General features: G+C 41.4%; 1 protein-coding gene across 6 annotated transcripts in view; it reads left to right on the top strand.

Moving 5' to 3' along the window:
- Window positions 1-17,779, top strand: part of VPS50 (VPS50 subunit of EARP/GARPII complex) — a 178,278-nt gene that overhangs the window by 30,497 nt on the left and 130,002 nt on the right. For all 6 annotated transcript variants that reach the window (XM_026649456.1, XM_026649454.1, XM_026649455.1 and 3 more), the window contains 4 exons: window positions 2,239-2,309; window positions 2,752-2,869; window positions 2,961-2,996; window positions 6,317-6,399. In XM_026649456.1, coding sequence (XP_026505241.1) covers window positions 2,239-2,309; window positions 2,752-2,869; window positions 2,961-2,996; window positions 6,317-6,399 — 308 coding nt within the window. The remainder of the gene's footprint in view (window positions 1-2,238; window positions 2,310-2,751; window positions 2,870-2,960; window positions 2,997-6,316; window positions 6,400-17,779) is intronic.

Below are 17,779 nucleotides of genomic sequence, written 5' to 3'. Positions count from 1 at the left end.
TAAAAAGTCTGAGCATGTTAACTGCATAGCTAGGGTTCCTCAGGAGCTATTTGTGTCTCTAGATTCAATATCATGACTTTTCAAACTTTAAAATAGGGTGTCCTATCCTGCAAGTGTCTAAGAGAATCCTATCTGAGGGGCCGAGTGCTTGCATTCCGACTGACTCACTGGGATGTATTTAATAACTGTGTTCCATACTTCATGATAATAGCTCATATTTAGCAGCAAATCCTGTCCTTGCTTCCTCACCCTGCACAGGATCCCCTGGAAGTGAGTGCATTTCCACTGCATGTTTGGAAGGAGGTCACAGAGGTGATATGCATCCCCTGTATAAAGTAGGGTCCTCTTCTGTGAGGACTTCCTGTGGGGCCTAATGGGGAATAGACTGGGCCAGTGGATTTTCCATTCTGCAGATTCTCTGGTTTCTTCTCCCCTGGAAGGGGGGCGCTTTTTTTTTTTTTTTTTTTTTTTTTTAAAAGGACTGTTGCAGCTGCTGGGTTGATGTGGTACTGCAGAGCCACTCTGTATCTGGCTGAGGGACGGGAGTACATCTGCCCAGCTTCAGTCTGGGTATTGGACTGAGGGTTTTGTCCCTAGGAACCTAATAGCTGCACTCCATCTCAGTCCCTAATCTATGCAATCTGAGTGTGTCCAAAGGACAAGTTTTACTGAATTCATTCAGCCAGAAATATTTCAGTTGAATGCCATCTATTAGATTAGATTTATTATTAAATGCACTTCTTCATGAAAAAGGAAGTCATGACCCTCTGCAAAAGCCTTAGCTATTCAAAGCTTTTTTTAAAGGGGAGATTGCTTCATACTGTACCTAACAATCTTTGAATAGAATTTAAGCCGTTGCTCAAACCAGGATCTAGTTTCTGACTTTTCTAAACCAAAGATATCTTGCTTCCATAGTATATCTTTGATTATTTTGAACAGAAGATGGTGTTAGAATGACCTAGGATTTAATGACCTAGTTAGTTCAGGTCAGATTTTTAAATTTAAATCAGATTTTGTATTGTAGAATTTTAAAGTAGAGGCCACGCCCTTCTCTGTGTTTGGAAAGCACCTGTCACATTTTGAAATACAGTGCTGTCATGGTGTGTGCACATCCTGTCTCCCTTTGGGGTAAATCATGGGTGTGGTATCACCGTGGTTATAGTCTACCAGACTGTTCTTGGACTTAAGACTATGTGGCTCAATGGCTGCAGTCAATATGGCTGCCCTTGGGTTCAGGGACCCGCGGCCTAATGGCCAGAGTCAGGGGCTGCCACCTGGGATGGGGCGGGGGATGATGGCTGAGGTAGGGGGACCTGGGCCCTCCCTGCTCCACTGCATCAGGGTTTTCAATCTGGCCCGTGGGATTGCCAGCCCTGTGGCGCGGTGGGGCTAAGGCAGGCTCCCTGCCTGCCCTGACCCCGCACCGCTCCCAGAAGCGGCTAGCACCATGTCCTTGCAATAGACATTTTTTTAAATGTTCAGTTTTTCTTTTACACAGGGGGTGTGCAAACCTTTCTATGATGTATTGCCAAATAAAGATAAAGTAATAGTTGTTTAAAATCCCTGGTGATTATTTTTAAGAGCCCCAAAATATAGTAGGAATTTCACAAAAAAACTTAAAGCTGTGTTCCTTGCCCTGAAGTGGTCACAGCCTAAATTCAATGCGTCACAGTTAAGGGTCATTGCAAAGTGATATGTACTGAATTGCTAGTGAATACCTAAATATTGTGAAACAAAATTTTGTGTATAGCATATTTGCCTGCTTTGCCAATATCTGGTTTATTAATGCAAATTAAACTTTGTGCGTGTGCCTGAAGCTTTGATCATTCCATTAGGCTGAACTTCATTAATGGCAATAATATTATTCTTGTGAAAATGTTGCAATATATAAATATAGCAAAACTATTTTATGTTGAGTTTTCAACTTCAGAAAAAATGGATTCCAAATAATTCTCTTTTGAAGATACTTGTTTTTTTGTGTGTGGGTGACTGTAAAAGTGTTTCTGCAGAACCTCTAAATTGTCTTATTTCCCTTTATGGAAACTCTAACATCACATTATGCCATCAGTGCTTTGGCCTTTACTGATTAGGCGATTGAAATATATTGTAGCTTGAGAAATGTGGGACTAGATTATAGGTTTATGTAAATTACTTTGAGATTGGTGAGAGCATCTGATTTGTTTTACACAACAATGCATAATTCTTGGAAGAGTAAATTGAAATATTGCTTCTCTGTAGGAACTTGAACGAGTTACATCTTTACAAACTGGTCTTCAGTTAGCTGCAGTCATTTGCACAAATGGAAGAAGGTATGGTACATACTTAGTGACACACTTGTCTGCTGTTCAGAGATTGAAAGGGAATAAAATGGTTTAAAAACACAATTACTCTCCCTTCCCCCTCCCAAAAAGAAACCCCTTCATTTACTTTAATATGAACTAATGATTACTTTTATTAGAACTATTTCCTATTTCTGATGTCGGTACTAACACAAAATTACTAGTAAATTCCTGTGAAAAGTTCTGCCTCCTATTGGAATGGACCATTGACCTAAAAACAAACTCCAGATAAAGGATAAATGCACCTTTCTAATTTCCCTCTAGTGTCACTGTAATTGCTGAATTTCACTAGCAGTGCTGGTCATTCAGAGTTTCTAATGTGCATTGAGACCTACCTGTTAGACTATTTGATATAAAATTCTTTATTTTGCATATTAGCTAAGACTATTCTGTGTATTGTTAACTTCTGCAGACACCTGAATGTTGCAAAGGAAGGCTTTACTCAAGCCAGTTTGGGACTTCTTGCAAATCAAAGAAAACGACAGTTGCTGATTGGACTGCTAAAGTCTCTGAGAACAATAAAAACATTGGTATGTGCAGATTTTTTTTAATGGTAAAATATATTTTTCTTAATTATGTAGTTTTCTTATGGCTCTTTTTTTTTTTTCTGTTGATTTTTAGCAAAGAACTGATGTACGTTTAAGTGAAATGTTGGAGGTAAGTACTTCAAACTATTTTATGGTTATTGTAGATGGGTATACATTTGTTTCCATCCTTTTTATTTCTTTCACTCTTATTTCCTAACACAGAGGACCCTTTTAAAAAAAGAAAATAAAATGATTTACCAGAAATTTTGCTTTTTAATGTCAGAAATACTGTGTGTATGGCACCAACTGCTAATCTACTGGAAGATGCCTGCGATTCTGTTCAAGGCTCCAGTTCTGTCACTGGATGTGCATGAGCAGAGCCTTGTAGACATGTGGATCTGAGGGTTGAGGCTCTAATTAGTACAATAAGGGTTCTGTTAGGTCTTTCTTATTTATGTGTCTGTCCTTTCTGATACCAGTGTTTTTAAAGCAGGATGTGCTTTTACTGGGAGGACAAAAAGAGGGTGAGGTTTATCTGGTTGCATGTTGGCAGATATTTCTAGTACAGGCGAAGGAAAATACTCACATCAGCATGTAACTGCCCAAGATTATGTACTGTACAGGCTCTGCTACAGAAGCATCTGTCAGCACACAGTGGATAGGAATAGCTTGACTATGTGACATTCAGCTGTGTTTTTTACTCTCTCCTCTTCCCCTCCCCCCCAGTGGGTGGGGGCAGACAGCAGAGTGTGAGGAAGCTCAAGGGGTTTCAAGGTTCCAGGATGTATACACGTTTTGAGAATTCTATTAATTTTTTTATATCGTTTAACTTGCTACTTGTAGGCAACATGGAGAAATTGGGTTTTCAGGAGGGATTTGAATGAGGAGAGGTTCTGTCTTGGTGAACAGAGGTGGGGAGGGCCTTCCGTTAAGAGCATGGAGGAGTGTACAGATGAGTGGAAAATGAAAAGATGGTGTCGTTGGTAGAATGGAGTGGGTAAGAGGATTGCAGTAGGAGACAGTTGCAGAGAGGCAAATGCTACAGTGCAGGGCCAACTGCACCTTTGTCCCATCAGGTTTTTCTGAGTGCACCCTGTGAGGTGACAGGCCCTGCACCTTCACCTGATGAAGTGTGCTGTAGCCCACGAAAGCTTATACTCAAAATAAATTTGTTAGTCTCTAAGGTGCCACAAGTACTCCTGTTCTGTCTCAGAGTGGAATTCTACAGTTCTCTGACTCTCATGGTGGGTCCCCAGCGTAGAGCACTCTGTGTAACAACCGTGATTGCTCAGCACGTCTGGATGGATTTGGCATCTGCAAGTCTTTGCTTTTGGAGATGTGACTGGTGGTGAATACAGTGACCCCCACACAGCCTTCCTAAATCAAAATATCATTTAATCTCAACAGTGGGAACAAAGCAGACGCACCAACCTCTGGGGACTGTGGTTTAGTTTGCCATCAGTCTTTGCCTTCGCTCCCTTCTCCTTCAGGGTCCATTTGTTTTATCCACCCCAAAGTTCTTTTTGTCAATTTTTCCTACCTGGATTCTCCCTCCAGTTTTTACAAGCTGTTTAACTCAATATGGGTGGAGGTCAAACTTCAGAGCTAATGACAATTTACCTTTAAGTTGGTAAACTGGGGTATCTGAAGTCATTGTCCACTTTTCCATGTACCTGCATTAGCTCCTGCTTGAATTAACCCCTTATTTTCATTCAGTAAACCTTCACAGTAGGTGTGGAATGTAAAGCATCAGCCATCTGAAACTCCTGCATGGGCCTGCTGAAAAGTCACTGAGCACTTTTTAAATCCTCTTATTCCAAGAAAGGAATTTCTGTCCCCAACAAATGTCAGTAAATGTTAGTACAGACACTAAGGAATTCATTCATCAAAATACAATAGCTGCTCAGCAAGTCTAACTGTGATGGAATCACATCTCTGGTGCTCAAGGAGAGTGTTTTGAGCAGAAGATATTTCATAAGCATTACTAAAAGAGGTCAGCCTTGTGAAAGACTTATGCTATATTGCTCCCAAACTTGGAGATTGTTGCCTTGTGGCATTGCAAAAACTGATTATATAACTTAGATTTGTCTGACATATGGTATGATCTAACGTGCACATATGACTTGGCAGAATTATTTTATTTCTGAGTTGGAATGTTCAATTGCTTTTGACAATTCTGTTCTTTCCCCCTGGGATTGTCCCCTTTTCATCGTACCATTGTCTTTGAACTGTATATTTTGTAGTTTTTCTTGTTTTGCACCTCCTGATGCATGTTGTCATGTATGGTGTTTAATGTATAACTTTTGCAAAAAAAGATAAGTGAAGTGGGTGTCAGTCTACTGAATTTGCATGTTTATATTTTGAAAAAAGTTTGCAGCTTCTGAATTTTGTGGGTTTAAAAAAAATCTGAGGGCTCTGTGTAGGAAACATGAAAATATAGAACTATATTTAGATACGTTGTAAGCTTTGGAATTGTGCCTACATGGTGAGTTCTGAATCTGACCCATAAGTCCAAATTCATGAGTAAAATGGCGTAACTTAAACACAAGTGGGCCAGATTCACACCTGGTCAATGGTCCATTTAAGTCAATGAATTTACAACATTTAAGTATCTGGCTCAAGTAAGTGGGAGTAATGGAGTCTAAATTGTTTAATAGATGTGAGGAGTATTTACTTTTACTTTTGTGGTTTGGGACCTACTTTTACTTGCTTTTGTTGCTACATCCTTCTATTCTGGCAATTTTGCATGTGAATTGCATGACTTTAGAGTTCCATCAGGCTTAGTGGGCCAAATTTAGAGGTGACATATAGAGCACTGTAAATTGGTCTAAGCTGATCAAGGACTGGAAAGAGTAATAGATTGCATAAATTTAGACTTCTTCTAGACTCACCTCTGAATTTATTCCATAGTGTTTTAAGGGTTCCAGTCAAAGTAGTGCTTATATATATTTTTACTCTATGGCACTGAATAGCTTACTTCATCTGAGTATAGCAGTTTTTAAAAGATGATTGGGATACTGATCTTAAGTGTTCTGTCCTTCTGTTATAGTGGTTATGAATAGTTGAACTTACATTTTTTGTAGCTAAATTTGAGCCTGCAGAAGAATGTAGCTACGAATCGGTATTCTGAAATGATGTTTCTATTATAGTAGCTGATAACAAATGGTTTATAAGTTGTCCTTTTGCATTTTTCATTTGTAATCAATGGCTTTACATTTAAGTTCTGTGAAGCTCGTGATATATAATGGGTGTAATCATTAGTGGGGAAAAAGCAGACTCTGATGTAATATATTAAGAAAACATTCTTCTCCTCACAGGTAGCATGCTTACCACAGATCTCTTTAGCATTGTTTTTTCCCATACAGTTCCATTTAATTTTAGTCTAAAAATGTATGTTGCAATATTTGCTTCAAAAGTTACATTAGCTATCTGTTGCATTTTTTTCCTAAGGAGGAGGACTATCCAGGAGCTATTCAATTGTGCTTGGAATGCCAGAAAGCAGCCAGTACTTTCAAACACTACAGTTGTATAAGGTAAAGTTACACTTTGTTCCTAAGGAGGTTCCAGCTTTTAGCATGTATGCAGTGTTTTGGGGAATATAAAATGTCCCCAAAATGATGTGGTCATGAAAAAGCAAAGGTGATCCTAGGATATAGCAGGCGAGAATTTCCAGTAGAAAAAGGGACGTATTAATGCCATTGTACAAGGCACTGTCAAGACCTCATCTGGAATACTAAGTGCAATTTTGGTCATCCATGTTCAAAAAAGATGAATTCAAATTAGAACAGGTATGGAGAAGGGCTACAAGGATAATCAGGGGAATGGAAGACCTGTCTTACAAGAAGAGACTAAAAGAGCTGGGCTAGTTTAGCCTAGCAAAATGAAGGCTGATGTGGGAATATGATTACGCTCTCTAAATACATCAAGGGAGTGAACACCAGGGAGGGAGAAGAGCTATTTCTGTTGTAAGAGTGTGTTGGTACAAGAACAAATGGGTATAAACTGGCCATGAATATATTTAGGCTTGTTATTAGTAGAGGAGTGAGATCTGAAACAGCCTGCCAATAGGAGTATTGGGAGCAAACAACCTAACTAGTTTTAAGATGGATCTTGATAGATTTGTTAACTGGATTATGTGGCAGGGTTGCCTGCGGTAGCGGGGGACGGACTGAAGTTGATGACCCAGGAGATTCCTTCCAGTCCTGTGTCCCTATATTTGCAATGTTGGCTAATTGGTGTCACTGAAGGACCAGTGCTGCAATTTAATTATCTGGTTAGAAAAGGCAAGTAATACAAAGACAGTTTAAAAAGTGTAACTGAATCATAAAATTATCAGCAGTGATTTTTCAAGTAATGAAAATGCCAAGGGATTCTAACCTCCTTTCATGAGCTGCACATTGATTGGTCTGTCAGCATTTTATCCAACTGTTGTGATTTGTAGATGTTAGCACCTGAAGGCCCCAGCTGAGATTGAGACTCTGTACAAACACATAGTTAGACGTTGGTTCCTACCATCAAGAGTCTACAATCTTAATAGACAAAATAGATGAAGGACTGGAGAGGAAACAGGCACAGAGAGTGAAGTGTCTTGGCCAAAGTCACATAGCAGTGCAGTGCCAGAGACTCCTAAGTCCTACCCCAGTGGCCTGTTCACTACAGCACACTGTAGTGTGCCTCATGCTCATGTTCTTTTGGGGAACGTAGGACACTGAATGACTAAAGTTTTTTGTGCTTCAGTGTTTCTGAGAAAGTGGTTAATTTTTTTTTTAAATTAGAAACTATGAATGAAATTCTGGCACCATTGATATCGGAGGGAGTTTTGCCATGGACTTCAATCAGGCCAGGATTTATTAAAATTAATGCTCTGGCTTCTTTCCTCCCCACTTTCCCTTCCGCCATATATGGGGATTATTGCAGTATTGAAGTAATTATGAGTAATTCTTGACTTCAGTTGGAGTTATGCATTTAGAATGGCAGTAGCTTCTGGTCCTGAATGTGCAAAGAAGCCAAAGTATGTAACATTACATATTTTAATTTGGTAATTCATTGCTATGTGTGTGTGCAGCTTCAGGGTTTAGAAACTACTGGACAGGTCTGTCTAGATTTTATAAAATATATATTTAAAGGGTACGTCCAGACTACCCACCGTATCGGCGGGTAGCGATCGATTATCGGGGATCGATATATCGCATCTCATTAAGACGCGATATATCGATCCCCGAACGCGCTCACCGTCGACTCCGGAACTCCACCAGAGTGAGTGGCGGTAGCGCAGTCGACGGGGGAGCCACGGCCATCGATCCCGCGCCGTGTGGACCCCAGGTAATTCGATCCAAGATACTTCGACTTCAGCTACGCTATTCGCGTAGCTGAAGTTGCGTATCTTAGATCGATCTCCCGCCCCCCCCAGTGTAGACCAGCCCAAAGAGAAAATTTCATAAGCTCTTGCCTAAATCAGTTGAAGTACTTCAGAAAGTAGCCATTAGAAATTCCATGTACAATAGTCTAAGTTCCTTATCCATGATCATTTGTGCCTCCACTTGGATTTGTAGTGCTCATCTTCCTTCTCTGACTCTTGAGTACAAGCTAACTTCATTTCTACTTTCTCACTCATGGTGGAGGTGGGGGCAACATGGACCAATCTTTACCACAGAATGAGCACAGTGTCACACTTTCATTGGGAAAGTTGATATTCCCATGATGATACCCATCCTGCAAAAAATGTAGCACCTCAACCATGTAATACTTTGCCTGATATTGATCTTCCATTAGTTGAGGCCTACTTTCTCCCTTTACCCAGTGTCCTGCATGGTAGTGATGATTGTTATTCACCAAACTGTCTATCTTTTCTTGTTTCAAAAGGGAGTGTGGAAAATAATATAGAAAACAAACAGTAATCTGATTTGTTTTGCAAACCACTTAATCTTTCTTTAAGTGGGGGAAAAATTGGGAGATTTCTTATAAATATTTACAAAGACAGTTTGATTTATTAAACTGTTAAAATATTTGTTCATTTGACAGGCTTCCTTTAATATTGTGAGATTAAGGTTAATTAGACGGTATTTTCTTGTTTAAAATTCACTTGGCATATAAATGATTTGAAAGTTGCTGGTGAGGAACCATTTAGCACTGAATCACTTTTCCCTTTCTTTTCTATTTTCTAGAAGCTTTTGTCATAGCTGCAAACTTTATCTTAAGTATGTAAAGCAAAAGTGCTGTAATTTAAATTGATATTAACTGTCACTTTATAGATAATGGGTGACAAAGTTCAACTGCAGAAGTCATATCATTATAAATCTAATACCATGCTGAGATGATTATGCTGTTATCACTCTTAAAAGGATCTCCTTATATGTTCTAAGGATAAAGTTTCTTTAGAGAGAATTTTTGTGTTGGATTAGCTTGGTAACACAGGTTTAATTGTGGAAAAAATTAATGTACAGTTTGTATCTGGTAAAACTATGCTTTTGAATTTTGGCCTGCACAGTTTGAATAATCTTCCTTCCATTTTTAGAACATATTTACTTCTAAACTGTGTTTTAAAATAAATTTTACGTGTGTGTGTGTGTGTGTGTGTATACAAACATTTGAATCTTTGGTTTTTAAAATACTTAATTGTCTCTATTGTCAGTACAGTGTGCCTTTTGCATCACACACAAAATTATACTAAATGTTAACAAGTGCCATGGAGGGCTCTGGGCATCTTTGCTCACTAACCTTCCCTAAAGCAAGGAGGAGTCAAACATTCCAGCCACTGATCCCAACCACAAATCTCAATGCTTAGCGCACCCCTCAAGCTTCAAAAATCTGGGAATATATGGACATTATATTGCAGCCCCCCTGATTGTCAAGCAGTTGAGCTAAGTGAACTAATGGGACTCTGGGACTTTTCTATTGCTTGGGATCCTCATGAAGTTATGTAACACCCTGGGTGGGTTGTCAGTAGCGGGGATTGAATTTGGGATCTCTGAATCTTAATGCATGAACATGTGCTGCCTGAGTTAAAAGATCCAGGCCTCTTAGCTAAGGCCGTAGCAGGCTCATCAATCTCTAGTTGGCCTAGTCACCACTAGAGGGGGACAGAGTGCCACACCAATAGGTATAGCTTACGGTTCTCTCAGGGCTCACATTTTAAAAAAACAACTCCAAGATCCCCATGTGGTTCTCCATGTCACAATCCGTGTGATTAGCAGCCCTGTACTTCTGTGTTTTATCGTGAAGCCTTAGTAATCCAAACAATGATTAACTCATGTTCAGGAAACCCCCCCACATGAGACACTTTGTGCCTTCCCACTTAGGGGGTTTCCCCAGAATTTTCTTGTTGGATGTCTGTGGGGATCAGAGGTGGCTCCCATTGAAGTGGTGGGGGAATTCGACCCTGCTCCTTAAATTTTTGGATCTTCCTAGTTCTATGGAAGTCTAATCTTGAAAGAGATGTTCTTCAGCTTCCCTGTGAAATGATTCCTCCAGGGTTCAGAATAGATTGGACCATGCCCTGCAAGATAATACAGATTGGATCACCATTATTTTGGACTGGGATGTATTGCTTGTGTGGCGGTTGGGAAGGGGAACAATGCTGAGGAGAGCAACTGGCCCTGCCCCGACTCTCCTCTTTCTCCCAGGGATTTCTTGTATTTCCCATTGTTTAAAATCTCGCTATTGGTTTAATCTCTGTGCATTGAAGACATAGACATGAAGCTTGTATGAATTGTGAGGAAGTTGAGCAGCAGTTTTTTAAATAAAAATGAATTTAAGTATTCCCACATGAAGAAAATAATGAACACAGAACTAAAGCAGCACTTTGATTGTACAGTTGAATGTTTCTAAACAATAGAAAGTCTATACTATATAAGACTTCTCAAGTGTAGGATTTCAAACAACCCTTAGTACTATATTACTACGGAAAAAATCTACAGGAATACACTCTTAAAAAGCTCTTTTGAAACTTTAATGTCACACATTAAAACTGCTTCAGCTATTGCAATTAGGCCCAAATGTTACCTCTGTAATGGGGTCAGCACCCACCTCTCACAAGTGCCCCCTTCTGGTTGGGTGTGTCCGCGTTCTTTCAGTTTTGGTGACCCCTTTCGTTGGTTGTCAGGTGTTTTTTTTTTCAGTGACTCAGCCCTTCGGCCAAGTCTTACACACTGTCTGCATGTGAATTAGAACAGACCCCTTCCAGGGTATACCGTCCACCAGGACTTATCTCCGTACCCCTCTGGTAGTGTCTCTCTAGCCCTCCCTGGGCTCAGTCTTTAAGAAGTCCCAGCCCTGGTATGGGGCCATATCCCCAGGGCTTCCTCCCTGGAGACACGGTCTTCCTGCAGACCTCTGGCTGGGCTCAGTCCTTACTCAGTCCCAGCAGCCAGCCAGGAGCTCCTTCATTGCTCCCCCAGTCCCAGCTAGCAAACTGTCTTTGGTTCAGTCCTATAAGCCAGCCAGCCAAGAGCCTCTTGCTCCCCCAGTTCCTGCCTTTCTTCTCCTGCTCCAAGCAGCAACTAACTGCTGCTCTGTTCTACAGCTCCTTTTAGATGGCCCTCCTGGCCCCTGATTGACCATTCCAGCAGCCCCTCTGCTTCCTCGCAATCACTCTAGGCTGCTTGGAGGACCTCTCCACTGCTCCTTTGCTGGGATGGGTGTGGCAGAACCCTGTGGCCTCCAGCAGGGGGCCTTTGGGCCTAGTCCACCCTATCACACACTCATTAAGATTTATATGGCTGTTGATTGAAGAACCCCTTATTATTTATTATTTATATGGATGTTGATTTAAAAAACCCTTATAACATGTCTTGAGTAATTAATTCATGACATACATTTTATTCAGGCAATGTTTCTAAATTATGGTTAATAGCTTCTTATAAAATTCATCCAGTGTCATAGACTTTAAGGTCAGAAGGGGCCATCATGATCATCTAGCCTGACCTCCTGCACGTTGCAGGCCACAGAATCTCACCCACTCACTCCTGTAATAGACTCATAACCTCTGGCTGAGTTACTGAAATACTCAAATAATGTTTTAAAGACTTCAAGTTACAGAGAATCCACCATTTACAGTAGTTTAAACCTGCTTTCTGACTAGCAGAATTATAAAATTATTTCTAACGTTTGGTTTAGAAAGTACATTGAGTTTTAAATGTATGCTATGTTTCTACAAATTCTTGATCAAAGCACCTTTTGCAATAACTCTTATTTTGTTGATCTGTCATGTACAGTGTACCAAAAGAAACATTACAGTACTTGCCTATTAATAATAGCTACCAAATGGAGCAAAGGTTCTATTAATCTCAGATTTTTTGATAAAGCTATAAGAAAAATGGATTAAACAATATTCAGATGTAATTCTACTGGTATATGTGGAAAGAGATGGAGGAAAGAAGTAGAAAGAGAAACCCGGAGGTTGTTAGATGTGTGTTTTCTAACGTTGTAGCAAAATTTTTAATTGTAACTCTCCCTTACTCTAAATCTGTTATGTTTGTATGTGTGGAATTCGTTGTTGTTGTTTTTTTTAACTTCAGGATGGAAAACTTAAACACAAAAAAACCCACAACAAAAAAACTCCAGCTTGTATTATTTTTAATTTAGTTTAATCCCATATATATAAAACTTCTTGTTCTATTCCAAGAGCTATAACAATGAAAAGATGTACACCTCTACCTCGATATAACAGTGTCCTTGGGAGCCAAAAAATCTTACCACGTTATAGGTGAAACCGTGTTGTGTTGAACTTGCTTTGATCCACCGGAGTGCGCAGCCCCGCCCCTCCCCCCCCCGGAGTACTGCTTTACCGTGTTATATCCAAATTCGTGTTATATTGGGTCGCGTTATATTGAGGTAGTGGTGTATCTGTTGAATGTAAAACAACAACAACAAAATAATCTGGGTCCTGATCCTGCCAACATTTACATACATTAATTATTTTATTCCAGTGAATAAAGTTCATACATGCCTGTTTTCAGGATCAAGGCTCAAGCTTCTGTTGCATCTTAAAATAGTGGTGGTAAAAGAAGGGCCATGGAATGAATACTAGGGCTGGCCAGAAAATAATTTCATTGTGTGAAAAATGTGGAGATTTAAAGACTTGTTTTTGTTCTGATGAGGAATGAAAATGAGACCTTTTAAACTTCATTTCCAAAAAGCCTGGGAGGTGGGATACCATGTTTCAGTCCCTGCTCTTCCTGATTCAGTGCAGGGATTTGAACATGATTCTCCCACATCCCCAGTGAGTGCCCTAACCGCAAGGCTATTAGCTATTCTGGGGTGGGTTTCTTTCTCACATTCATTTTGCTGAGAAATTCCATCCTGGACCCGAGAGAACCTTCCAGACTAAATTTTCACGGTAACTGATACATTTCTGTTCGACACTTTGGTTTAGACAAAAATGACATTTTTGGACAGAAAAAATTTTGTCGAAATATTTTCGGCCAGTGCTGCTGAATAGAGCCCACTGAAATCAACAGTGCAGCCTCTCACTTCTATATTAAAAGTATTGCCTCTGAGGGGTTGAGACCCCCCCCTTCTCATGTCATAGTCCTACTTGAATTTCAGATCAGTACTTTCTGCTGGCCACCCACTGTATTAATAATATGAAAGACTGTAGTCTATTGTTTTTAAGCAAATTAGTTGTAGTCTATGGCCAAGCTGGCAGTTTAACTTTCAGTTGTGAAAAATTTAAACAATCCCTGCCTTAACTATCCTGCTCCACCCTATATTTCTACCAAGGTAAACATTTCAGCTAATTTTCCCCAAAGTTGTCTCATGCATTTCTGGCAAAATAAATAATAATAATAATAATAATAAATGGTTGAGTTAGAAATGACATTGTAAAATATGCATACAATATTTTTAAATAAATGGATGTTGTAATTCATAAATCTAATGGCAGGTTGATAATGGTTTGCTTTCTTCAGGGAAAACAAAATGATTTTTTCAATGGAGTTTTCAGTATTGTGGTTTCATGTTTTTTATATAATATATAAATTTTGTTTTCCATTTGTGATGTTGCTGCAAAAAAGAGAGGAAAAAATTAGGTGTCAGATGCCCTTACTACTTAAACTGATACAGAGCTACTTCCTTTTTGCTGACACATCATAAATGTAAATAAAGTTTTTCTTCTTGTCACTTGGACTCATTTTTTATATAATGTATGGAAATAAGAAACTAGATCCCTATTGAAAATTCATTTCCCCTGGTTTTCTCCTCAGTCAGTTAAGAGATCTTAACCATATCTGTACATACATATGAGCACTGTTAAGAAGTGAAGTGCATGAAAGTCAGGAAATACAATTGAGACATACACCTGTACCTCGATATAATGTGACCCGCTATAACACGAATTTGGATATAATGCGGTAAAGCAGCGCTCTGGGGGGGCGGGGCTGCGCACTCCGGTGGATCAAAGCAAGTTCGATATAACGTGGTTTCACCTATAACGCAGTAAGATTTTTTTTTTTGGCTCCCAAGGATATATGTGTTATATCGAGGTAGAGATGTAGCAACTATAATTCTGTCCTATTGGAGCTTTGTTTCAAAAGAGCAGCCTTTAATATCAAAAGCAAAATTTTCAAAGATGGGTGGAATGGGGTTGCTGACAACAGGGCACCTATGATAAAATTTCCTGTAATTACTGTACATGTTTAAGGAAGGGCGTGTGTGTGTGCTCGCACACAGCAGAGGTGTGTGCAGGTTTTCTGGTGGCTCAACTCTCTTGAGACCTCTTGGAAACGGTGCGTTTCAAATCTTAAAGTTGGAAAACAATGTTTTTCATCTAATTTAAAAACAAAAGCAACAAAAACCCAAATTTGTCAGATAAATCTTAACAGTGCATTAATTTAATCTGAAAGCTGTCATGAACTCATAGAATCCTCCTACTGTGTGATGTTCTGTTAATGTGTAAATAACTGATATTAACACAGTTACTTACCTTGTTGTGATTGCTCCATGTGTTCACAGACTGCATATGAATCGGAGTCCTTTTTTTGAATGTTAATAGCTTTGCTTTTTTTAAGCCAAATTTTTTCCAACGTGAAAATTCTTTATATGCTATTGGTAAGTGCTATTCTATGCCTCTGAGAGCTTTAAGCCACTTTGTGCCCACCTCGTGCGGGGCTTCTTTGGATCTGGAGAGGCCCCCAAAGGAAATTATACAGCTTTAGGGCTGCCTGTCTACGTCTACACTACGGGATTAATCCGAATTTAGATAATTCGAATTTGGGAAACAGATTGTATAAATTCGATTGTATGCGGCCACACTAAGCACATTAATTCGGTTTTTACCCACATTAATTCGGCGGTGTGCGTCCATGTACCGGGGCTAGCGTCGATTTCTGGAGCGTTGCACTGTGGGTAGCTATCCCATAGCTATCCCATAGTTCCCGCAGTCTCCCCTGCCCATTGGAATTCTGGGTTGAGATCCCAGTGCCTGATGGGACCAAAACATTGTCGCAGGTGGTTCTGGGTACAGCCTCACCCCTCCCTCCCTCCCTCCCTCCCTGCATGAAAGCAACGGACGACAGACAACCATTTCGCGCCTTTTTTCCTGGGTGAACACTGCAGACTCCATACCACGGCAAGCATGGAGCCCGCTCAGCTCCAGACAGCAGTCATGAACATTGTAAACACCTCGCGCGTTCTCGTGGAGTTTATGCTGAGCCAGGACCAGAAAAACGAGGCGAGGAGGCGGCGGCGGCGGGAGCACAGCGACCAGCGTGATGAGGACATGGACACGGACACAGAATTCTCTCAAACCACGGGCCCCGGTGCTTTGGAGATCATGTTGTTAATGGGGCAGATTCTATCCATGGAACGCCGATTCTGGGCAAGGGAAACAAGCACAGACTGGTGGGACCGCATAGTGTTGCAGGTGTGGGACGATTCCCAGTGGCTGCGGAACTTTCGCATGCGTAAGGGCACTTTCATGGAACTTTGTGACTTGCTGTCCCCTGCCCTGAAACGCCAGAATACCAAGATGAGAGCAGCCCTCACAGTTGAGAAGCGAGTGGCGATAGCCCTGTGGAAGCTTGCAACGCCAGACAGCTACCAGTCAGTCGGGAATCAATTTGGAGTGGGCAAATCTACTGTGGGGGCTGCTGTGATGCAAGTAGCCAAAGCAATCATTGAGGTGCTGTTACGAAAGGTAGTGACTCTGGGAAATGTGCAGGTCATAGTGGATGGCTTTGCTGCAATGGGATTCCCTAACTGTGGTGGGGCGATAGATGGAACCCATATCCCTATCTTGGCACCAGAGCACCAGGGCAGCCAGTACGTAAACCGCAAGGGGTACTTTTCAATGGTGCTGCAAGCACTAATAAATCACAAGGGACGTTTCACCAACATCAACGCGGGCTGGCCGGGAAGGGTTCATGATGCTCGCGTCTTCAGGAACACTATTCTGTTTAAAGGGCTGCAGCAAGGGACTTACTTCCCGGACCAGAAAATAACGGTTGGGGATGTTGAAATGCCAATAGTTATTCTTGGGGACCCAGCCTACCCCTTAATGCCATGGCTCATGAAGCCATACACAGGCAGCCTGGACAGGAGTCAGGAGCTGTTTAACTACAGGCTGAGCAAGTGCAGAATGGTGGTAGAATGTGCATTTGGCCGTTTAAAAGGTCGCTGGCGATCGCTACTGACTCGCTCTGACCTCAGCCAAAGAAATCTCCCCCTTGTTATTTCTGCTTGCTGTGTGCTCCACAATCTCTGTGAGAGTAAGGGGGAGACCTTTATGGCAGGGTGGGAGGCTGAGGCAAATCGCCTGGCTGCTGATTACGCACAGCCAGACACCAGGGCGATTAGAAGAGCACACCAGGAAGCAGTGTGCATCAGAGAAGCTTTGAAAACCAGTTTCATGACTGGCCAAGCTACAGTGTGAAATTTCTGTTTGTTTTTCCTTCATGAAAACCTGCCCCCTTTATTGACTCATTCTCTGTAAGTAACCCACCCTCCCCCTTCCCCCAGCTTGCTTTCAAACCAAATAAAGTCACTATCGTTTAAAAATCATTTATCCTTTATTCATAGATTATAAAAAGAGGGAGGGATCCCGGGTGGGGTTTGGGAGGAGGGAAGGAAAAGGCCATTAAGAAATGGTTAAAAAAATGACAGCCTTTTGCTTGGGCTGTCCACTGGGGTGGAATGGGAAGGTGTACGGAGCCTCCCCCCCCCGCGTTCTTACACGTCTGGGTGAGGAGGATATGGAACATGGTGAGGGGTGAGGGGGGTTATTCAGGGGCTGTAGCGGCACTCTGTAATCCTGCTGCCGTTCCTGAAGCTCCACCAGACGCCGGAGCATGTCTGTTTGCTCTCGCAGTAGCCCCAGCGTTGCTTCCCGACTCCTCTGATCTTCCTGCCGCCACCTCTCATCTCGAGCGTCCCTCCTGTCCTCACGTTGGTCCCTCCTGTCCTCACGTTGGTCCCTCCTGTCCTCACGGTCACTGGCTTCTTTCCTATACTTTGAAACCGTGTCCTTCCACTCATTCAGATTAGCTCTGTCACTGCGGGTGGATTGCATGATTTCTGCAAACATCTCGTCTCACGTCTTCTTCTTCTGACGCCTTATCTGTGCTAGCCTTCGGGATGGAGGAGGGAGGCTTGAAGAATTTGCAGCTGCAGGAGGGAGGGAAAAAATGAGAGAATTTTTTAAAAAGATACATTTTGCAGAACAATGCTTATACTCTTTCACGGTGACCAACACTATTCACATTACATAGCACATGTGATTTTGCCTCTTAATATTGAGTGCCTGTGGCTTTGGTGTTAGAGATCACAGACGCAGGTCCGGGCAACAGAATTCAGCTTGCAGGCAGCCATGGTAAGCCATTGTCTTTCGGCTTCTGCGCCCTCCTTTCCCACATACCAAAGCAAAGCCTGTTGACTGCTGCGGTTTTCCTGTTAACCTTCAGCAGCAGAAAACAAACTAAC

Source organism: Terrapene carolina, unplaced genomic scaffold (genome assembly GCF_002925995.2).
Source record: "Terrapene carolina triunguis isolate 2854851 unplaced genomic scaffold, T_m_triunguis-2.0 Scaffold84, whole genome shotgun sequence".
Classification (NCBI taxonomy): Eukaryota; Metazoa; Chordata; order Testudines; family Emydidae; genus Terrapene; species Terrapene triunguis.
Note: the sequence above shows the minus strand (reverse complement) of the source record. Positions and strands in the feature narration are given on the sequence as shown.